This window comes from Somniosus microcephalus, chromosome 2 (genome assembly GCF_052327205.1).
Source record: "Somniosus microcephalus isolate GS21.2 chromosome 2, FLI_Smic_1.0, whole genome shotgun sequence".
Lineage (NCBI taxonomy): Eukaryota > Metazoa > Chordata > Chondrichthyes > Squaliformes > Somniosidae > Somniosus > Somniosus microcephalus.
In genome coordinates, this window is record NC_140988.1 from 392,082,846 (window position 1) to 392,107,308 (window position 24,463).

The window sequence follows — 24,463 nt, forward strand, 5'->3', positions numbered from 1 at the left end:
TCACTTCTCTTTTGTTCTCTCCCAGCCTGGCCTTTTAATCTATTTCATTTCCTGTGCTTTTCCAGTCTTGACAAAGGGTTTTCACCCGAAACGTTGACTCTATTTTCTCTCCACGGATGTTGCCTGGCCTGCTGAGTTTTTCCAGCATTTTCTGTTGTTATTTCTGCCATAAGCTTTGCTCTTTAACTGTGAGCAATAACGTAAAATCAAACAAGGACAAACTGTATGACTTTAAAATGGGGATTGCATTATGTCTGTGTCCCCGGGTTAACTTATCTCCCACCCTCTACCTTTGCTTCCACCTGAAGACTACACTTGATCATAACTCTGAGCAACGCCATGGACGAATAAAACATTTACTCTTGGGATGTGGTGACTCTGGCGAGGCCACATCTAATGCCTATCCCAGGATGCCCTCAAAAGGTGGGGTTTAAGCCTTCTCTTTGAACCAGTGCGGTCTTTGTGCTGATGGTGTCAGAGGAAACGCCAAGATACTGAACTAGCAATAATGAAGTAACGGAGATACAAGTCCAAAGCAGGATGGTGTGTGACTTTGAGGGGAACTTGGAAGTGTTGGTGTTCCCACGACATTGCTGCTCTTGTCCTTCTCAGTGGCAGAGGTTGTAGGAGAGATGTGCTGTTGAAGTAATCTTGTTGAGTTGCTGCTGTGAATCCTGTAGATCAACCAGTGCACCGGTGGTGGAGGGGGTGAAGATCGAGTCCAGTGGCAGAGTTACCAATCAGGTGAATTGTTCTGTCCCAGATGGCGTGATGTGCAACTGCAACTGTGCTGAGAATCCCATCACACTCCTGCCTTGTGCCTGGAAGATAGTGGAGATATTGCGAGGGGTCAGGAGGTGAATCAGTTGTCACAGTATCAGCCTCCGTCCTCCTCTTGTAGCCATGGTGTTGATCCCGTTCAGCTTCTGGTCAGTGATGTTGATGGTGAGGGATTCAATGATAATGCCATTGAAGATCAGGGGGAGATGGTCACTACCTGGGACTTGTGCTGGAAATGTTCCCTGCCACCTGCCCTTATCCAGGTGCGTGCTGCAGGCTGGTATGGGCTGCTTCACCATCAGAAGAGTGATGCATGGAGCAGAACATTGTGGAACAGCCCCACTCCTGACCTTATGACTATTACACTTTAAAACTATTAATGTGAAGAACAGATGGGTGGGAGGACGTGGCTATCACACAGCCAAATTCAGACCAGATAGAAAAGGATCAGATGACAGAGGAAAAGTTGCAGCCAGATACAGCAGATGGGAAATCAAACACACAGGGCAATTCCACAATCCGGTGCTTTCAGCAGGGGACAGCACTTGAAGGGAGCGCATCTTGGGACGTCAGAGGTGATTTGAGAAGGTTTTTAAAAAGTGGGGTGGAAGATAAAGAGATAAATGAGTTTGGGGTGGGTGTTGCAAAGAATAGGGCCAAGACAGATCAAGTTTCTATTCAGTGAAGATGAAGCAGAGGGCAACAGCAAAGCATGCTTAAGAAGTTAGAATTGGAGGGCTGGATGAGGAGGAGGAGAACTCCCAGTTACTGTACTTACAGCCACTTCATTTCCATCACCATGTTCAAAGTACTCCTTCACAATTGGAGTCACGGTCTTTTGCAGCGCATTTTCATCCAGTTCTGGGACCATCGTCTCATACACTGTGTCCCCCTAACAAGAAAACAGACAGACTAATTCATCACCATATTACAGATATCTCAACAGTACCACCTTATTCCAGTGATTAGCTGCGGTGATCGAGTGGAGAAAGCAGACGCGGTCACTCCTCATCCTTTCCCCCCAACTATCTCACCCAAGACTGATTCCTTGTACAAAACCCTTTAGCGATGAACGTGCCGTCCCTAGATGGAAGGCTACTTCCAAAGATCAGTGCCAGAAACTCAGTACTGCAGCTTCCCGGCCTGAGACAGAGACTGATAACATGGAGGTCTCCGACTGTCTGAATGAATCAGACAGGCCCTGGAACAGCACATCCAAAAATATGCTCCAGTACTGATTTATTCCTAAAGAGTGCTGCCTATTGTCTTCCCGGTTATGTTATGGATACATTACAATATACCCACCTGGACAGCATCGTCGTAGTTTGGATCATGGGCATCGGGCTCCTCATAGTCATAAATAACTCCAGCTGCACCCCACACGCCCTTCCCGCCAGCTCCACCTACAATGAACAGAGCGCCGTTATACTGGAACATCAAGGCATCATAAATAACTCCAGCTGCACCCCACACGCCCTCCCCGCCAGCTCCACCTACAATGAACAGAGCGCCGTTATACTGGAACATCAAGGCATCATAAATAACTCCAGCTGCACCCCACACGCCCTTCCCGCCAGCTCCACCTACAATGAACAGAGAGCCGTTATACTGGAACATCAAGGCATCATAAATAACTCCAGCTGCACCCCACACACCCTCCCCGCCAGCTCCACCTACAATGAACAGAGCGCCGTTATACTGGAACATCAAGGCATCATAAATAACTCCAGCTGCACCCCACACGCCCTCCCCGCCAGCTCCACCTACAATGAACAGAGCGCCGTTATACTGGAACATCAAGGCATCATAAATAACTCCAGCTGCACCCCACACGCCCTCCCCGCCAGCTCCACCTACAATGAACAGAGCGCCGTTATACTGGAACATCAAGGCATCATAAATAACTCCAGCTGCACCCCACACGCCCTCCCCGCCAGCTCCACCTACAATGAACAGAGCGCCGTTATACTGGAACATCAAGGCATCATAAATAACTCCAGCTGCACCCCACACGCCCTCCCCGCCAGCTCCACCTACAATGAACAGAGCGCCGTTATACTGGAACATCAAGGCATCATAAATAACTCCAGCTGCACCCCACACGCCCTCCCCGCCAGCTCCACCTACAATGAACAGAGCGCCGTTATACTGGAACATCAAGGCATCATAAATAACTCCAGCTGCACCCCACACGCCCTCCCCGCCAGCTCCACCTACAATGAACAGAGCGCCGTTATACTGGAACATCAAGGCATCATAAATAACTCCAGCTGCACCCCACACGCCCTCCCCGCCAGCTCCACCTACAATGAACAGAGCGCCGTTATACTGGAACATCAAGGCATCATAAATAACTCCAGCTGCACCCCACACGCCCTCCCCGCCAGCTCCACCTACAATGAACAGAGCGCCGTTATACTGGAACATCAAGGCATCATAAATAACTCCAGCTGCACCCCACACGCCCTCCCCGCCAGCTCCACCTACAATGAACAGAGCGCCGTTATACTGGAACATCAAGGCATCATAAATAACTCCAGCTGCACCCCACACGCCCTCCCCGCCAGCTCCACCTACAATGAACAGAGCGCCGTTATATTGGAACATCAAGGCATCATAAATAACTCCAGCTGCACCCCACACGCCCTTCCCGCCAGCTCCACCTACAATGAACAGAGCGCCGTTATACTGGAACATCAAGGCATCATAAATAACTCCAGCTGCACCCCACACGCCCTCCCCGCCAGCTCCACCTACCACGAACAGAGCGCCGTTATACTGGAACATCAAGGCATCATAAATAACTCCAGCTGCACCCCACACGCCCTTCCCGCCAGCTCCACCTACAATGAACAGAGAGCCGTTATACTGGAACATCAAGGCATCATAAATAACTCCAGCTGCACCCCACACGCCCTCCCCGCCAGCTCCACCTACAATGAACAGAGCGCCGTTATACTGGAACATCAAGGCATCATAAATAACTCCAGCTGCACCCCACACGCCCTCCCCGCCAGCTCCACCTACAATGAACAGAGCGCCGTTATACTGGAACATCAAGGCATCATAAATAACTCCAGCTGCACCCCACACGCCCTCCCCGCCAGCTCCACCTACAATGAACAGAGCGCCGTTATACTGGAACATCAAGGCATCATAAATAACTCCAGCTGCACCCCACACACCCTCCCCGCCAGCTCCACCTACAATGAACAGAGCGCCGTTATACTGGAACATCAAGGCATCATAAATAACTCCAGCTGCACCCCACACGCCCTCCCCGCCAGCTCCACCTACCACGAACAGAGCGCCGTTATACTGGAACATCAAGGCATCATAAATAACTCCAGCTGCACCCCACACGCCCTTCCCGCCAGCTCCACCTACAATGAACAGAGAGCCGTTATACTGGAACATCAAGGCATCATAAATAACTCCAGCTGCACCCCACACGCCCTCCCCGCCAGCTCCACCTACAATGAACAGAGCGCCGTTATACTGGAACATCAAGGCATCATAAATAACTCCAGCTGCACCCCACACGCCCTCCCCGCCAGCTCCACCTACAATGAACAGAGCGCCGTTATACTGGAACATCAAGGCATCATAAATAACTCCAGCTGCACCCCACACGCCCTCCCCGCCAGCTCCACCTACAATGAACAGAGCGCCGTTATACTGGAACATCAAGGCATCATAAATAACTCCAGCTGCACCCCACACGCCCTCCCCGCCAGCTCCACCTACAATGAACAGAGCGCCGTTATATTGGAACATCAAGGCATCATAAATAACTCCAGCTGCACCCCACACACCCTTCCCGCCAGCTCCACCTACAATGAACAGAGCGCCGTTATACTGGAACATCAAGGCATCATAAATAACTCCAGCTGCACCCCACACGCCCTTCCCGCCAGCTCCACCTACAATGAACAGAGCGCCGTTATACTGGAACATCAAGGCATCATAAATAACTCCAGCTGCACCCCACACGCCCTCCCCGCCAGCTCCACCTACAATGAACAGAGCGCCGTTATACTGGAACATCAAGGCATCATAAATAACTCCAGCTGCACCCCACACGCCCTCCCCGCCAGCTCCACCTACAATGAACAGAGCGCCGTTATACTGGAACATCAAGGCATCATAAATAACTCCAGCTGCACCCCACACGCCCTCCCCGCCAGCTCCACCTACAATGAACAGAGCGCCGTTATACTGGAACATCAAGGCATCATAAATAACTCCAGCTGCACCCCACACGCCCTCCCCGCCAGCTCCACCTACAATGAACAGAGCGCCGTTATACTGGAACATCAAGGCATCATAAATAACTCCAGCTGCACCCCACACGCCCTCCCCGCCAGCTCTACCTACAATGAACAGAGAGCCGTTATACTGGAACATCAAGGCATCATAAATAACTCCAGCTGCACCCCACACGCCCTCCCCGCCAGCTCCACCTACAATGAACAGAGAGCCGTTATACTGGAACATCATGCACTGCTTATTTAGGAATCTGGAATTCTCTCCTTCAAAAGGTCAACAGATTCTTATTGGGTAAGGGTATTGGAACCAAGGCAGGTAAATGCAGTTGAGGTACAGATCAGCCATGATCTAACTGAAGGGCAGAGCAGGCTCGAGGGGCTGAGTGGCCTCCTCGTGTTCCTATCTCATGCATTCAGAAATCACATTACACCATGACTGGGGTAAATTGTTATTAGGCCACAGGCAAGGGAAAGTCACGAAGTTGGAGCTTGTAGTTTTCTCTCCATATCATACAGGAGGGGCTTTTACCACATTCCGCCCCTGCAGGTGTAGATTTAGGATTTATTTCAGAGGGATTATTGTGTACAATTTTATAGACGCTTTGCTATAGGAGGGATAACAAACCAGGAAAAAGTGCAACACAAATTTACCAGGAAGATACCAAGGGTGAAGAAAGGACAGATCAACTGGCGCTGTACCTCTCAAACCGAGAAAATTAACAGGGAATTTGACAGAGGTGTGAAAAGTGATAACGGGAACAGGCAAGGTAAACGCAGGTAGATCATTTCCATTATTCAGTAAGGTGAGACAAGAGGCCACAATCTCAGGACAAGCACTAGATATAGAAAAGGGGAATTCAAAGAAACTTTCCCATGCAGAGTTATTGGAATCTGGAATTCTTTACCATAAGTGAGGATCAATTCTAAATTCATAAGGTGCCGGCTAGTTAAGAATAGCAGGAAAATGGGATTAATTGGAGGAAAAACAGGGAAATGAGACTGTGTAAAAATCAGCCCCCTAACCCCACACTGTTCACAAAAAAGTGCAAACAGGCCCCCCTCCCACCCTGCACAAACTGACCCCCTTCCCGCCCTGCACAAACGGGCCTCCCTCCCGCCCTGCACAAACGGGCCCCCCTCCCGCCCTGCACAAACGGGCCCCCCTCCCGCCCTGCACAAACGGGCCCCCTCCCGCCCTGCACAAACGGGCCCCCCTCCCGCCCTGCACAAACGGGCCCCCTCCCGCCCTGCACAAACGGGCCCCCTCCCGCCCTGCACAAACGGGCCCCCTCCCGCCCTGCACAAACGGGCCCCCTCCCGCCCTGCACAAACGGACCCCCTCCCGCCCTGCACAAACCGGACCCCTCCCGCCCTGCACAAACGGGCCCCCCTCCCGCCCTGCACAAACGGGCCCCCCTCCCGCCCTGCACAAACGGGCCCCCCTCCCGCCCTGCACAAACGGGCCCCCTCCCGCCCTGCACAAACCGGACCCCCTCCCGCCCTGCACAAACGGGCCCCCTCCCGCCCTGCACAAACCGGACCCCCTCTCGCCCTGCACAAATGGGCCCCCCTCCCGCCCTGCACAAACGGGCCCCCCTCCCGCCCTGCACACACGGGACCCCCTCTCGCCCTGCACAAACGGGCCCCCCTCCCGCCCTGCACAAACGGGCCCCCTCCCGCCCTGCACAAACCGGACCCCCTCCCGCCCTGCACAAACTGGACCCCCTCCCGCCCTGCACAAACGGGCCCCCTCCTGCCCTGCACAAACCGGACCCCCTCCCGCCCTGCACAAATGGGCCCCCCTCCCGCCCTGCACAAACGGGCCCCCTCCCGCCCTGCACAAACGGGCCCCCTCCCGCCCTGCACAAACCGGACCCCCTCCCGCCCTGCACAAACGGGCCCCCTCCCGCCCTGCACAAACGGGCCCCCTCCCGCCCTGCACAAACGGGCCCCCTCCCGCCCTGCACAAACGGGCCCCCTCCTGCCCTGCACAAACCGGACCCCCTCCCGCCCTGCACAAACGGGCCCCCTCCCGCCCTGCACAAACGGGCCCCCTCCCGCCCTGCACAAACGGGCCCCCTCCCGCCCTGCACAAACGGGCCCCCTCCCGCCCTGCACAAACGGGCCCCCTCCCGCCCTGCACAAACGGGCCCCCTCCCACCCTGCACAAACGGGCCCCCTCCCGCCCTGCACAAACGGGCCCCCTCCCGCCCTGCACAAACGGGCCCCCTCCCGCCCTGCACAAACGGGCCCCCCTCCTGCCCTGCACAAACGGGCCCCCTCCCGCCCTGCACAAACGGGCCCCCTCCTGCCCTGCACAAACGGGCCCCCTCCTGCCCTGCACAAACGGGCCCCCTCCCGCCCTGCACAAATGGGCCCCCTCCTGCCCTGCACAAACCGGACCCCCTCCCGCCCTGCACAAACGGGCCCCCCTCCCGCCCTGCACAAACGGGCCTCCCTCCTGCCCTGCACACACGGGACCCCCTCCCGCCCTGCACAAACGGGCCCCCCTCCCGCCCTGCACACACGGGACCCCCTCTCGCCCTGCACACACGGGCCCCCCTCCCTGCACACACGGGCCCCCCTCCCGCCCTGCACAAACAGGCTCCCCTCCTGCCCTGCACAAACGGGCCCCCCTCCCGCCCTGCACAAACCGGCCCCCCTCCCTGCACACACGGGCCCCCCTCCCGCCCTGCACAAACCGGCCCCCCTCCCTGCACACACGGGCCCCCCTCCCGCCCTGCACACACGGGCCCCCCTCCTGCCCTGCACAAACGGGCCCCCCTCCCGCCCTGCACAAACCGGCCCCCCCTCCCGCCCTGCACAAACCGGCCCCCCTCCCGCCCTGCACAAACGGGCCCCCCTCCCGCCCTGCACAAACCGGCCCCCCTCCCGCCCTGCACAAACCGGCCCCCCTCCCGCCCTGCACAAACCGGCCCCCCTCCCGCCCTGCACAAACGGGCCCCCCTCCCGCCCTGCACAAACCGGCCCCCCTCCCGCCCTGCACAAACCGGCCCCCCTCCCGCCCTGCACAAACCGGCCCCCCTCCCGCCCTGCACACACGGGCCCCACTCCCGCCCTGCAATATCTAGGTTTCTCTGAGGAGTCCGCTCTCTCTAAAAGGTCACTGAATTTCCTCTTGACCCTATTTATACTGCCTGCTTCAATGGCCTACCCTGTTGACCTATTCCACAGCTCAAAACATCAATTATTTGAAAAAGGATTTAGATAGCTCCTTGAAAAAAAGGGAGGAATAGCTATTTAAAGAAATAAAAGGCTGTATGAGGAAAAAGCAGAAAACTGGGAGCTAACAGCTCCTTCACAAGAGAGCCCAGATCCAGCACAGGCAAGAAAGGTATGGAGAGTGAGAATAGGCCAGGGGGCTCATGTGGAAAAAACACTGGCGCAGACTTGGTCTGTCAGTATGGCTACTGTACGGATTCTTCAATACTAGGCAACTGGATTCAGAGAGGGGCAGAGACCTCCCCCTTTCTGTGAAGTGGTGGATCGGAAGGACAATTTAATTTCTCCCTCCCAGGCTGTCATCATCCACTGGAGCTGCTTCACAGGCTGCTACCTGAAATAGATACCAATGGTGACGAGTGGGTACACTGGAGATCTTCTCGTCAGACAGCGGCGAAGCACATTCACTCCCGCCTTGGCTGCAGAGAACACGGAGCACGACAGAAGAGCTCCACAAAATGCAGCTTTATCAACTAAAATCTTTCATTTGAAACAAATTCTCACTGTAGGTGTGCTTTCTTTGGATAACTATGAATATCAGTGATTGTTAAACAACAACTTGCATTTATATAGCGCCTTTAACGCCCCCAAGGTGCTTCACAGCAGCGATTATCAAACAGAATTTAATACCGAGCCACATAAGGAGATTAGGACACGTGACCAAAGCTTGGTGAAATAGATAGGTTTTAAGGAGGAGAGAGGGGTAAGGAGGAGAGAGGGGTAAGGAGGAGAGAGGGGTAAGGAGGAGAGAGGGGTATAGAAGTGGAGAGGTTTAGGGAGGGAATTCCAGAGCTTAGGGCCCAGGCAGCTGAAGGTACGGTCACCAGTGGTGGAGCGATTAAAATCGGGGATACACAAGAGGCCAGAGCTGGAGGAGCGCAGAGATCTCGGAGGGTTGTAGGAGGTTACAGTGATAGGGAGGGGTGAGGCCTTGAAGGGATTTGTAAACAAGGATGAGAATTTTTAAAAGTCAAGGAGTTGCCAGACCGGAAGCCAATGTAGGTCAGCGAGCACAGGGGTGATGGGTGAACGGGACTTGGTGCGAGTTAGGACACGGGGCAGTGAGCACAGGGGGTGATGGGTGAACGGGACTTGGTGCAAGTTAGGACACGGGGCAGTGAGCACAGGGGGTGATGGGCGAACGGGACTGGGTGTGAGTTAGGACACGGGGCAGTGAGCACAGGGGGTGATGGGCGAACGGGGCTGGGTGTGAGTTAGGACACGGTGCAGTGAGCACAGGGGGTGATGGGTGAACGGGACTGGGTGTGAGTTAGGACACGGGGCAGTGAGCACAGGGGGTGATGGGTGAACGGGACTGAGTGCGGGTTAGGACATGGGGCAGTGAGCACAGGGGGTGATGGGTGAACGGGACTGGGTGTGAGTTAGGACACGGGGCAGTGAGCACAGGGGGTGATGGGTGAACGGGACTGGGTGTGAGTTAGGACACGGGGCAGTGAGCACAGGGGGTGATGGGTGAACGGGACTGGGTGTGAGTTAGGACACGGGGCAGTGAGCACAGGGGGTGATGGGTGAACGGGACTGGGTGTGAGTTAGGACACGGGGCAGTGAGCACAGGGGGTGATGGGTGAACGGGACTGGGTGCGAGTTAGGACACGGGGCAGTGAGCACAGGGGGTGATGGGTGAACGGGACTGGGTGTGAGTTAGGACACGGGGCAGTGAGCACAGGGGGTGATGGGTGAACGGGACTGGGTGAGTTAGGACACGGGTCAGTGAGCACAGGGGGTGATGAGTGAACGGGACTGGGTGCGAGTTAGGACACGGGGCAGTGAGCACAGAGGGTGATGGGTGAACGGGATTCGGTGCGAGTTAGGACACGGGGCAGTGAGCACAGGGGTTGATGGGTGAACGGGACTCGGTGCGAGTTAGGACACGGGGCAGTGAGCACAGGGGGTGATGGGTGAACGGGACTCGGTGTGAGTTAGGACACGGGGCAGTGAGCACAGGGGGTGATGGGTGAACGGGACTGGGTGTGAGTTAGGACACGGGCAGTGAGCACAGGGGGTGATGGGTGAACGGGATTCGGTGCGAGTTAGGACACGGGGCAGTGAGCACAGGGGGTGATGGGTGAACGGGACTCGGTGCGAGTTAGGACACGGGGCAGTGAGCACAGGGGGTGATGGGTGAACGGGACTGGCTGCGAGTTAGGACACGGGGCAGTGAGCACAGGGGGTGATGGGTGAACGGGACTCGGTGTGAGTTAGGACACGGGGCAGTGCGCACAGGGGGTGATGGGTGAACGGGATTCGGTGCGAGTTAGGACACGGGGCAGTGAGCACAGGGGGTGATGGGTGAACGGGACTGGGTGTGAGTTAGGACACGGGGCAGTGAGCACAGGGGGTGATGGGTGAACGGGACTGGGTGTGAGTTAGGACACGGGGCAGTGAGCACAGGGGGTGATGGGTGAACGGGACTGGGTGTGAGTTAGGACACGGGGCAGTGAGCACAGGGGGTGATGGGTGAATTGGACTGGGTGTGAGTTAGGACATGGGGCAGTGAGCACAGAGGGTGATGGGTGAACAGGACTGGGTGTGAGTTAGGACACGGGGCAGTGAGCACAGGGGGTGATGGGTGAACGGGACTGGGTGTGAGTTAGGACACGGGGCAGTGAGCACAGGGGGTGATGGGTGAACGGGACTGGGTGTGAGTTAGGACACGGGGCAGTGAGCAGAGGGGGTGATGGGTGAACGGGACTGGGTGTGAGTTAGGACACGGGGCAGTGAGCACAGGGGGTGATGGGTGAACAGGACTGGGTGTGAGTTAGGACACGGGGCAGTGAGCACAGGGGGTGATGGGTGAACGGGACTGGGTGTGAGTTAGGACACGGGGCAGTGAGCACAGGGGGTGATGGGCGAACGGGACTGGGTGTGAGTTAGGACACGGGGCAGTGAGCACAGGGGGTGATGGGTGAACGGGACTGGGTGTGAGTTAGGACACGGGGCAGTGAGCACAGGGGGTGATGGGTGAACGGGACACGGGGCAGTGAGCACAGGGGGTGATGGGTGAACGGGACTGGGTGTGAGTTAGGACACGGGGGCTGTGAGCACAGGGGTGATGGGTGAACGGGACTGGGTGTGAGTTAGGACACGGGGCAGTGAGCACAGGGGGTGATGGGTGAACGGGACTGGGTGTGAGTTTGGACACGGGGCAGTGAGCACAGGGGGTGATGGGTGAACGGGACTGGGTGTGAGTTAGGACACGGGGCAGTGAGCACAGGGGGTGATGGGTGAACGGGACTGGGTGTGAGTTAGGACACGGGGCAGTGAGCACAGGGGGTGATGGGTGAACGGGACTGGGTGTGAGTTAGGACACGGGGGCTGTGAGCACAGGGGTGATGGGTGAACGGGACTGGGTGTGAGTTAGGACACGGGCAGCCGAGTTTGGGATGAGCTCAAGTTCACAGAGGGTGGAATGTGGGAGGCCAGCCAGGAGTGAATTGGAATAAACTTGTTCGAACAACTCAAGTCTTATCTCGCACCATTTCGCTGGGCAGGTTTTGGGAACTGACCGAGACCACACAGGACAACCAGTCACCATTTACCTTTCTTTGGGAGGCCGCGTCCTTTTCCAGTCCGAGACTTCCGGTCATTCAGTTTTCCTTTGGGACTGTTTGGGTCTGTACTCGGCTCGCCACTCTCCGACACAGACTCCCGCGCAGAGTCTCGAGAAGAATTGCGCCTCAGCCGGCGTTTCGCCTTTGCCTTGATGCGGGCTTGGTGGAGCACCTTTTCCTGAGGCGTCCAGTTCCCGTTCACTTCACCATCATTCAAATCCTCGTCATCCTCAGCACCCGCCAAATAGAAATCTGAAAGTTACAGGAGGCAACAGGATTGCAAAAAAAACTCTCTGTATTTTGCTCAGAGAATATTAGGCTCCTAAAGATCAGGAAACACCTCAAATCAAATCAACTTTTATTGTCATTGTTAGTGCACAAGTGCAGTACAACGAAATGTCGGCTTGCGGCTCCCGAGAGTGTACATTTAGATTAAGACATTTAAACATTCAACATACATTTGGCTTGTAATTCATTAACATAAACATAACCATAATAAAGTTCATTGGCAGATGTGCAGGCTTTAGAGTTTATTTGTGGAGTTCAGTAGGATGACAGCCCTGGGAAAGAAGCTGTTCCTAAATCTGGTCGTACGGGTGCGAATGCATCTGTAGCGTCTCCCAGATGGCAGGAGGGCGAACAGACTGTGGCTGGGGTGGGTAGGGTCTTTGATGATGGACCGTGACCTCCGTAAACAGCGTTTCTGGTATATGTGCTCTATGGTCGGTAGCCGGGTGCCGGTAATGCGTTGGGCAGTTTTGACTACCCGCTGCAGGGCTTTCCGGTCATAGTAGCTACAGCTGCCATACCATTTCCTACACTGGCCACTGGCCCTGCACGGCCCTCCAGTTTGCGATTTGTTTGGAGCCGCAGTGTTTATTACCGTTGTGTTTCAGCAGTCTAGATCTCATTGAAGGCAGGTGGCTCAAACATTACCATTGGCTCTTTGAGTTGATGGGGCCATGGTAACCAGATAAGCACACACAATTTACACTGCAGACACGGAGAAGGGATCAGTCACTGTATAACCACACTAGTGATAAACTTCTACCTCTCAAATACTTCCACCAGTTAGTTACTCACCAGAAGCAGCTGACTTTTCCATTTAAAAAAAACTAGAGCTGCAGAGTGTGACAAGTTTAAAAACTGCTCATGTTACAGGCAGGAGCTAAATATACCCCTCTGGTACCAAGTGCTTCTTCACCCTTTGGATTTGTTTATGCAGTAATGATGACTTTTACTAACAAAGCAGGTTCAATTTAGGGATGGGCAATAAATGCTAGCCTTGCCAGCGACGCCCACATCCCATGAACTAATATTTAAAAAATTCTCTTCAGTTAGTGTGACGTGCGATGGCTTGTTTAGCTCCACAGCAGTAAGACAGCCTGGCCACTCGCTCTGCTCCTGGTCAACAGTAAATCAATGGGGGAGAAGTCTATGACAGAAATGGCCATTCGCTGGGCCAAGTGTCAGTGCCACTGCAGATTGCCCGACAGAACAGACGTTTCAGGAGCAGGAAAAGACCAGAATGCCCAAGAAATCCGATTATCCCACACCCTCAGTCCCTCCTCTCTGCAGAAATACTTCCAGTTGTCGTGAGCTTTCTGTCCATTTCAGTGGTGTTTCCTGGTCATTTATTCCACAACTCAGTTACCCGGAGTGAAAAATCCTTACTGTTCTCTTCAGCTATACTGCTAGTTGTCCCAGATTGCAATCCAATTTCCATTTGTGCAGCTTGAAATAGCTAATGTTCAGAGTTTAAAGGCCCCATTTGCCAACACTAAATAGGAACACAGCAACAGGAGGAGGCCATTCAGCCACTCAAGTCTATTCTGCCATTCAATGAGATCATGGCTGATCTGTATCGGAACTCCATTTACCCACCTTGGTTCCGTAACCCTTAATACCCTTGCCTAACACAAATCTAGCAATCTCAGTTTCAAAATTTTCAATTGGCCCCCAGCCTCAACAGCTCTCTGGGGGAGAGAGTTCCAGATTCCCACTGCCCTTTGTGTGAAGAAGTGCTTCCTGACATCACCCCTGAACGGCCTGGCTCTAATTTTAAGGTTCTGCCCCCTTGTTCTGGACTCCCCCCACCTGAGGAAATAGTTTCTCCCTGTCTATCCTATCAACTCCTTTAATCATCTTAAACACCTCAAATAGATCACCCCCTAATCTTCTTCATCCAATGGAGTACAAGCCTACTCCTCTTTGCTTGTGACCCGAGCCCCACTCTCTCCTCATCCCCCTTACTGCAATGTTACAGAGACAGGAGACAAGATCAGCCTGGAGCTTGTCCTTGCCCTCAGTCTTGACAACTGCCTAAGTTGGTGGCGCCAAAATATTTAAGGGTGTATACAACACAAAAAATCCCCTATAGGCAGGAACATTAAAGAAAATTGATAAACAATTGGCCTTTGTATTAAAACAACATGCAGCTGACTGTTCTCAGGTTTAAATACAGCCTTCATGCCAGAACTGGCCTCAGGCTTCCTGTGGCCTTTGCAAAGTTTCTGCTTTACCACATTTCACATAGCAACATTGCACAAAGGCAAAATAATATTCTACACGTCAACACTGATCTAAAGATGGACATTGGGTCAAGCCTCAATTCCCCATGTGGAGGTCCTGGGCTCTGCCAGGTTCTTCTGATCAAGGGAGGCAGTTATAAGAATCGCCACAGCATTCCCATGCAACTCTGGCCGTCAGTGCCCGCTCACCCACACTGAGAGATTGTCAATCACTGCCCGCTCACCCACACCGAGAGATCGTCAGTCACTGCCCGTTGTGTATGTAATAGGTATGTTACTTTAAACCTATGGCCAGGGCAGCACTACTTTGTAGGGCGTAGTGATACCGTAGTACCACTCCTGGCCATAGGGTATAAATAGTACTGTGGGTACTGATCTCCCCTCAGTTTCCCGCCTGTTGGTATTAAGTAAAGACCTACGTTGAATCTTCCAAGCTGTCTCGTCATTATTGCATTAAGTATAGACACATACTTTATACTGGCGACGAGTAAGGTTCGAACTCATCAGTACACGGTGCAACAAAGGAACGGTAGCAGTACGGAGAGAGAAGGAGAGAGGCTTCTTACCAGCCAGCCTGCAGAGTCCAGCGTCGACCGAAGGAGGCCGCCCAGCACTCCGGGTTCGGGAGGAGCGGCAGCAACGGAGCGAGAGAGAGAGGTTTCCAGCGGCGGCTGCGGCAGCTGAGAGAAGAGGCTGAACGGGCGCTCCAGCCACGGGGCAAAAGTCCACCCAGGGCCAGGTAAACTGAAATCCTTCCCGGGGGACGGGAGCTGCAAGGGCCAGAACGGGCAGGCGATCTGGGGAACAAACGGAGCCACAAGGACTAGCGGGCCACGAGAGGGGAAGGTCGTTGTTAATAGCGGCGGTGGCAATAACGGGAGCTGCAAGGGCCAAAAATAACGACGCTGGAGAGAGGTCGTTGACAGCAGAGGGAGAAAAGGCGGGAAAAACGCCATCTAGTGGAGAAAGCGGGAAAAGTTTTTTTTTCTCTTCAAAAGTTTAAAATGGCTAAAGAAGGTTGTTTGTCAGCATTTGTTGAGGACACAGAAGAGTGGGATGCCTATATCAAAAGGCATGAACTTTATTGCATAGTAAACAAGGTGGAAGGTGACCAAAAGGTAGCAACCTTATTAAATTTTATGGGGGCAAAAACATACGGTCTGCTGAGGAATCTTCTTACTCCAGACAAGCCAGCAGACAAAACGTATGCCCAAATTGTTGATACGTTAAGGGAACATTTAAACCCTAAGCCACCATTTATAGCGGAAAGGTACCGCTTCTACAGACGCGACCAAAGGAATGATGAGTCGCAGGCAGCCTATTTAGCTGAGCTCAGAAGGTTGTCCAAACATTGCCAGTTTGGAGCCATATTGGCAGACGCGATCAGAGACAGATTTGTCTGTGGCATGTTAAATGAGAATACACGTAAACGGTTGCTAGCCAAGAAACAGCTCAGCCTAGATCAGGCGATTGAAATAGCGTCGTCCCACGAAGCAGCAGCACAGGGTGCTGCTCAAATACGACGTAACACAACCGGCTATGACACCCATGAGGTGACATTTCACAAAGGTAAATGCTACCGTTGTGGCAAAACCACCCACGACCAAAGTAATTGTTGGTTTCGTGATAAAATATGCCGGCAGTGTGGGAAAAAGGGGCATATAGCGAAAGTTTGTCGGTCTGGTACGAAACCCAATCGTGGGGGCAATCCGAGCAGTACCAAGGCAAGGACAAAAATACATAAGATGTCTGACAGTAGCTCAGACGAGTCACAGGAAGGCACAAAAGCAGAGCCTAAAGGTCTGGGATGTCTCAAGTTATATGGTGTAGACAAAACGGAGGACCACAGCACAATGTGGGTTAAAATGAAGGTAGCAGGCGTCGAAGTTAATATGGAGCTGGACACGGGTTCAGCCCTATCAGTAATTAATGAACAAGATTATAACAGGCTGTTCAAACGCATTCCCTTAAAGGATACGGAAATTAAATTAAAAACATATACCGGACAAAAAGTTTACCCGAAGGGAAAAATGCAAGTAACAGTTAAATACAACGGCAGAAAAGTGCCAGGGCTTTATTTATACGTCCTACCAAACGGTGGACCACCACTTTTGGGTAGGGAATGGATAAGAAAAATCCATTTCGACTGGAAGTCGATACACGAGTTAAAAGTAGAGACCACCACGGGTGATACAACCATTACAAGCAGGCTGTCGAAACTATTGGCAAAAACGCCAGAGGTGTTCCAACAAGGGCTGGGGACCTTAAAGGACATTAGAGCAAAAATAACTATTGCTCAAGACGCAAACCCCAAGTTTTGTAAGGCCAGACCGGTGCCTTATGCCATTCGGCCAGCGGTGGAAGCAGAACTGGATGCCTTAGAGAGTGCAGGTGTCCTTACAAAGATTGAGTGGAGTGAGTGGGCCACGCCCATCGTCCCAGTTATAAAGAAATCTGCAAATAACACACCGGGGGAACCAAAGAAGGTTCGCATTTGCGGGGATTTTAAGACAACTATTAACCCAGTCCTGCACACGGTACAGTATCCGCTGCCGCGGATAGAGGACATATTCGCATCGTTAGCTGGGGGTAGACACTTTACGAAGATTGACCTTTGTCAAGCTTATTTACAGATGGAGGTGGAGCAGGACTCGAAAAAGCTCCTAACGATTAACACACACAAGGGATTGTACCAGTACAATCGCCTGGTATTTGGTGTGGCGTCCGCCCCGGCAATATGGCAGAGGACCATGGAACAGGTCCTACAGGGCATTCCAGGAACGCAATGCTACCTGGATGACATCCTGGTGACAGGACAAACGGATAATGACCACCTCGCTAACCTGGAGCGAGTACTTCTGCGGTTACAACAATACGGACTCAGGGCGAACAAGCAGAAATGAGAGTTTTTCCAGGAACGTATCTCATACTGTGGTCACATTATAGATAAGGAAGGCCTGCATAAGTCCCCAGAAAAGATCGAGGCAGTAGTGAAGGCCCCGCTCCCTGAGAATGTATCTCAGTTACGATCATTCTTAGGCCTTATAAACTATTACCATAAGTTCCTCCCCAACTTATCGTCCATTTTACATCCATTAAATTCATTGCTGCAAAAGGGAGTCTCCTGGAATTGGGACGAAGCGTGTGAGGCTGCTTTTAAAAAGGGTAAACAACTCATTACATCAAAGGAAGTGCTCGCACACTTTGACCCAAAAATGCCAATGAGGTTGGCATGTGACGCCTCCCCGTACGGTATAGGGGCAGTGTTGTCACACAAATTTCCCAACGGGACGGAAAGGCCAATAGCATTTGCCTCAAGGTCGTTAACTACAGCCGAAAGAAACTATGCGCAAATCGACAGGGAGGCCCTCAGTCTGGTGTGGGGTGTAAAAAAAATTCCACCACTACCTGCATGGGCAACGTTTCACACTACTGACGGATCATCAACCGTTGGTGTCGATATTCAATCCAACAAAAGGGGTGCCCCTGATGACGGCCCAAAGGCTACAGAGATGGTCACTGTTCTTAGGAGCACACCAGTACCTTATCGAATATAAGGGTACCAAACAGCATGGCAATGCGGATGGCCTGTCACGGCTACCCTTGCCTGCCGAGATCGAAGAGATAGTACAGGACCCCGTGGAAATATATCATACGGCTGTTATGGAACACTTGCCCATCACCAGCCAATGTATCGAGCGGGAAACACGGAACGACCCGACATTGGCAAGGGTTTACGAATTAACCGTGAAAGGCTGGCCGGCGCAGGGGGACGCATCATTGCTGGCGTTTTCGGCAAGGAAGGACCAGTTGTCCGTCTGCCGGGGCACATTGATGTGCGGAGCCAGGGTGGTGGTCCCTCAAAAATTACAACATAAAGTGTTGCAGGACTTACACGAAGGTCATCTGGGGGGTGTCAAAATGAAAAGCCTCGCCAGAGCCTACGTCTGGTGGCCCGGCATTGACAGGGACATTGAGGAAGTAGCAAAAGCGTGCCAAGGGTGCCAGATGGTACAGAACGTACCACCACAAGCCCCACTACATCCGTGGGAGTGGCCCTCAACGCCGTGGCAAAGGATCCACGTGGACTTCGCTGGCCCCTTCCTGGATGCGATGTTCCTTATTGTAGTGGACGCCCATTCAAAATGGCCGGAGGTCGTAAAGATGTCATCAACGACAGCCGAAAAGACGGTCGCAGTCTTAAGGACCATTTTTGCCCGAAACGGGGTGCCCGAGCAAGTCTGTTCGGACAATGGGCCACAATTTGTGGCAGAAGAATTTCAAGCATTCCTAAAAAGGAATGGAGTGCGACATTATACGTCCGCACCATATCATCCGGCTACAAATGGGCTGGCAGAGCGATTTGTACAGACTTTTAAAAAGGCCATCAAGGCGATGGGGGAGGAAAGGTTGCCGCTACAACACAAGGTGGACAACTTCCTATTCGCATACCGTAATGCTGCACATACGGTGGCCAACCAGGCCCCCGCCATCATGTTCTTTAATAGAAGGTTAAGGTCTCGCCTTGAATTGCTCAGACCAAACATTCAGAGAGATGTGGAAAACCGAGTATTTCGTAGGGCTCCTGACAGACAGACACGGAGCTTCGAGGTGGGGCAGCAAGTGTTGGCCCGTGATTATAGGAACGAAAAGTGGCGGTCTGGTACGATAAAGGCCCGCCAGGGACCCTTGATGTACACAGTTGAAACAGGGGAAGGCATAATCAGACGACATGCTGATCAACTTGTGGAGTTCAGAAACCCAACTGATTCACTACCTCAAACGTCTCAGCATATTGTTCCAGCGGAATCACGGCCCAGCTCGTTGTTACAGAGGTCTCAGGATTGCGAGGAGTTCATCACTCCAGTGATCTCCACGGCACAGGATGTGCCATCAGACACCGATGAGTCCAGTGATGAAGGGGTGACGGAAGTACCTCCGCCTACACCGAGACCGACTAGAGAAAGACGTTATCCTAGTCGAGACAGGAGGCCTCCTCAGAGACTGAATCTATAACATGTTTCTGTTTATATATATATATAAGTAGACAACTCTTGATGTAAATATGTTATGTATATTGTGTTACCAAATGTTATTAGCCCTAGTTATGGGGCATCTATTGACTTAATTGCACGGGTACGTTTTAATTAAAAGGGGAGGAATGTTGTGTATGTAATAGGTATGTTACTTTAAACCTATGGCCAGGGCAGCACTACTTTGTAGGGCGTAGTGATACCGTAGTACCACTCCTGGCCATAGGGGTATAAATAGTACTGTGGGTACTGATCTCCCCTCAGTTTCCCGCCTGTTGGTATTAAGTAAAGACCTATGTTGAATCTTCCAAGCTGTCTCGTCATTATTGCATTAAGTATAGACACATACTTTATAACCCACACCGAGAGATCGTCAATCACTGCCCGCTCACCCACACCAAGAGATCGTCAGTCACTGCCCGCTCACCCACACCGAAAGATCGTCAGTCACTGCCCGCTCACCCACACCGAGAGATCGTCAGTCACTGCCCGCTCACCCACACCGAGAGATCGTCAATCACTGCCCGCTCACCCACAGAGAGATCGTCAGTCACTGCCCGCTCACCCACACCGAGAGATCGTCAATCACTGCCCGCTCACCCACACCGAGAGATCGTCAATCACTGCCCGCTCACCCACACCGAGAGATCGTCAATCACTGCCCGCTCACCCACACCGAGAGATCGTCAATCACTGCCCGCTCACCCACACCGAGAGATCGTCAATCACTGCCCGCTCACCCACACCGAGAGATCGTCAATCACTGCCCGCTCACCCACACCGAGAGATCGTCAATCACTGCCCGCTCACCCACACCGAGAGATCGTCAGTCACTGCCCGCTCACCCACACCGAGAGATCGTCAGTCACTGCCCGCTCACCCACACCGAGAGATCGTCAGTCACTGCCCGCACACCCACACCGAGAGATCGTCAGTCACTGCCCGCTCACCCACACCGAGAGATCGTCAGTCACTGCCCGCTCACCCACACCGAGAGATCGTCAGTCACTGCCCGCTCACCCACACCGAGAGATCGTCAGTCACTGCCCGCACACCCACACCGAGAGATCGTCAGTCACTACCCGCTCACCCACACCGAGAGATCGTCAGTCACTGCCCGCTCACCCACACCGAGAGATCGTCAGTCACTGCCCGCTCACCCACACATGGAGAGATCTGCAGTGATGAGTAAAAGCTGAAAACAAGCAGGAGTGGAAGAATGAAGAAACAAAAAGGAATTCAATGGATTAAATGCAGGTCCAGTAGTTAAAATGTTATAATGAACAGACTTCAACCTTTTCCAAAAAACAAACACCTTATTCAATGGCTGTTTTCCAAAGATGCAATAAAGAAATAAAGCTGGTAGATTATTTTACAGCCTACAGCACATGTATGATGAGCAAGATCAGAATACAAGGTGAGGTTTGCTGCAAAGGTTAACTCGAGAGAGACTTAAACTGTTAGGCAAGGGTATTAGAGGATATGGAGCCAAGCCGGGTAAATGGAGTTAAGATACAGATCCGCCATGATCTAATTGAATGGCAGAACAGGCTTGAGGGGCTGGATGGCCTCCTCCTGTTCCTAAACCATCAAAAGAGCTGTTAAAGAACTTGAGATATATCAGAAGGTCAAAAGGCTGCTCCAAGGTTTAGAGATAAACTATTCGTTGAAACTTCTCCCAACTAGAAGTATAGAGAGCAATACTAACAAGCCAAGAATCTAAACACGAGGGTCTGGAGAAAAAACAGAGTGCTGGAGACTCACCCAGAGCAAGAGTAAGTTATTTAACTGTTGCATGTGCATTGCCCCCATTGCAATCAGACTACACCAAGAAACCCGAATGCATCAATATACCCGTCCCATGGGTACTAAACAAATCAAAATGTACAAATGAATGCAAACCCTTGGGGGAAAAAAAAGGAGCAGCATTCACTTTCCAGTTACACGAACAATCCCATACTATGTTCCAGAACAAGCAGCGGTCCCGTTATTTTCCAGTGCTTCCAAACTCAAAGGGGTCGATTTTCAGTGTGCCGTGAGGCAGGCTTTTAGGCGTGCGGGGGGCTATAATCCCGAATTCGGGGGTCCCGACACCATCCCGCCCAAAACCCGCCTCCACGTAAGTTTCAAAGGAGGCGGGTACCCGCCCCCCACTGGGACCCGTCGACCTGAGGCGGGAAGGGATTAGTGCCAATTAACTGCCTTTTAACTACCTGTTAACAGGCAGTTTTTAGCCTAATCCCTATTTTGAAGGTTGTCGTGTGGGATTCCCGACAGCTCCAAACCACGCCAGGTTAGAGGAGTCGGGCCATCGGGTTGAAGGACTTGGAGGGGTCGAGATGTCGGTGTTCAGGTGAGTGATGGGTGCATGAGTGCAAATTTGGTGTGTCTAAAGTGTGTAAAGAAGTTTAAATTACCTGTACTTACCTTTTCAGCCTTCCTTCCTCTAGGTTTCGGGAGTCCATCATTCAGCCGGCACAGAAAGCAGAATGGCTGCGATCTGTCAAAAGTGACAGCCTGCAGCTTTCTGTGCCGGCGTGATTTCTAACTGAGTCTGTGTAGAAGGACTCAGGTTAGAAGTAAGACTGTCAGTGTTTGACAGCTTCAAACAGCTGTGAAACGCTGATATTTCATCTGTCAACACGTCTTGACAGGTGAAATTTCAGTCTGTGACGTCACCTGTTGCCGGGTGGCCCTTAATTGGCCTGCTGGGCCCGCTGGGCGGGTTCAACAAGGTCAATCAAGTGAAAATCGCGTGGATTGGCCGCATCTCGATGGAGGCGGGACTACAACCCGAAAGTTGTAGTCCCGCCTCCTTCCCGACTTCTGAATGAAAATCCAGCCCAAAGCATATTAGTAATGCACCAAGTCCCTAGAGCCATTGAGCTTAAATATGAATGGGGCAAAATGAGCAAGTCAAGACAGACAAACAGCCCTAGATCACCAACACTAGTCCTATGCACGGCAAATGGTGTGTCGTAAATCACACAATTTAAAACTACGCAATAATCAATTTTGATGAATTGCATTTAGAACTTCTTTTAAAAAGTAACTCCTCACCCCCACCTCCTGCACAGAATGCTTCAAACAAGCGTCCCCTATTGGGACCTTACAGTCAGCCTTACTGCCTGAACTACACTGCCAATTTAGTACTGTGGATCCTAAGAATTGGGCTGGCCTGCCCAAACTTACTGCGCTTGGACCCTTACAACTGGCAAAGAGCAGAGACTTTCATCCAATCAAACTGGGCTGGATTAACCTGGGCTCCAGAGGTGAAAGGTCAATACTGCATCATCAGATCCACATGGGCCCCAACACCACACCAATTCTGAAATATAAGAACATAAGAATTAGGCGCAGGAGTCGGCCATTCGGCCCCTCGAGCCTGTTCCGTCATTCAATAAAATCATGGCTGATCTTCGACCTCAACTCCAATTTCCCGCCCGATCCCCATATCCCTTGATTCCCCTAGAGTCCAAAAATCTATCTATCAACTTGTATTTATATAGCGCCTTTAATGTAGTAAAACGTCCCAAGGTGCTGCACGAGTATTTTAAGACAAAAAATTTGACACCAAGCCACATAAGGATAAATTAGGGCAGGTGACCAAAAGCTTGGTCAAAGAGGTAGGTTTTAAGGAGTGTCTGAAAGGAGGAAAGAGAGGTAGAGAGGCAGAGAGATTTAGGCAGGGAATTCCAGAGCTTACGGCCTAGGCAACAGAAGGCACGGCCACCAAAGGTTGAGTGATTATAATCAGGGATGCTCAAGAGGGCAGAATTAGAGGAGCGCAGATATCTCGGTCTAAATCTATCGATTTCAGCCTTGAATATGCTCAATGACTGAGCATCCACAGCCCTCTGGGGCAGTGAATTCCAAGATTCACAACCCTCTGAGTGAAGAAATTCCTCCTCATCTTAAATGGCCGATCCCTTATCCTGAGACTATGTCCCTGTGTTTATTAACACTGAACACAGACACCGAGAGGTTGAAGCGCAGCTGACCAGGAATTGTTACATAGAAACATAGAAGATAGGAGCAGGAGTAGGCCATTCGGCCCCTCGAGCCTGCTCCGCCATTCAATGAGATCATGGCTGATCATCCAAATTCAGTACCCTGTCCCTGCCTTCTCCCCATTCCCCTTGATCCCTTTAGCCTTAATATATCCAACTCCTTCTTGAATATATTTAATGAATTGGCCTCCACTGCCTTCTGTGGTAGAGAATTCCACAGGTTCACCACTCTCTGGGTGAAGAAATTCCTCCTCATCTCTGTCCTAAATGGCTTACCCCTTATCCTTAGACTGTAACCCCTGGTTCTGGACTCCCCGACCATCGGGAACATCCTTCCAGCATCTAGTCTGTCCAGTCCTGTCAGAATTTTATATGTTTCAATGAGATCCCCTCTCATTCTTCTAAACTCCAGCGAATATGAGCCCAATCGACCGGAATCTCCTTTGCAATCACATATTGTATTTGTAGCTGAATTTGTTGATGAGTGGGGCAGCAATTGAACATGTGGTACGAACGATGGTATAAAATAGGGGAACAGATTCCAAAAACAAAACATTTTTCAAGCACTTTATAGTTTATTCTTGGGATGAGAGCAACACTGGCAAAGCAGCGTTTATTGCCCGTCTCTAGTTGCTCTGAGCATTAAGGCCCACCCACCATCAATGTTCCCATTAAGTTGCGTGGCTGCACAGCGGTCCAGAGGTCCCACGCAGGCTGCTCACCAATGATCCTTGTCCTGCGCAGCTGGTGAGCTGACTTTTAAATGCAAAAAAACCCAGCTTTTAACCAGGGTCAGTTACAACATAAATTACAAACTGCCTCTGATGACAGGACTATTACACAAGGTGCTTTTACATGACAGGATTGCAGCTAACGGCAGATGTGTGACTCTGCCAAGTACAAACGACTGGATATGCAGAGAAGTGACTGTCCCATAGACGAGTAAAAATATGGGTCTGTAAATCCTCGTCAGGTTAAAAGCCCTCTGTTACAGAAAGTATAACACACGGGGCCAGACCTAGGTGC

The 24,463-nt window shown here is 52.2% G+C and overlaps 1 protein-coding gene across 1 annotated transcript in view; it reads right to left on the minus strand.

Annotated features, from left to right (window-relative positions):
- LOC147123882 (programmed cell death protein 4-like) overlaps window positions 1–24,463 on the minus strand; it is an 84,065-nt gene that overhangs the window by 31,624 nt on the left and 27,978 nt on the right. Inside the window, exons 2-4 of the mRNA XM_085976489.1 lie at window positions 11,852–12,115; window positions 2,086–2,183; window positions 1,559–1,672 (exon numbers count right to left, since the gene is read on the minus strand). Of these exons, the coding sequence (XP_085832615.1) occupies window positions 1,559–1,672; window positions 2,086–2,183; window positions 11,852–12,115 (476 nt within the window). The remainder of the gene's footprint in view (window positions 1–1,558; window positions 1,673–2,085; window positions 2,184–11,851; window positions 12,116–24,463) is intronic.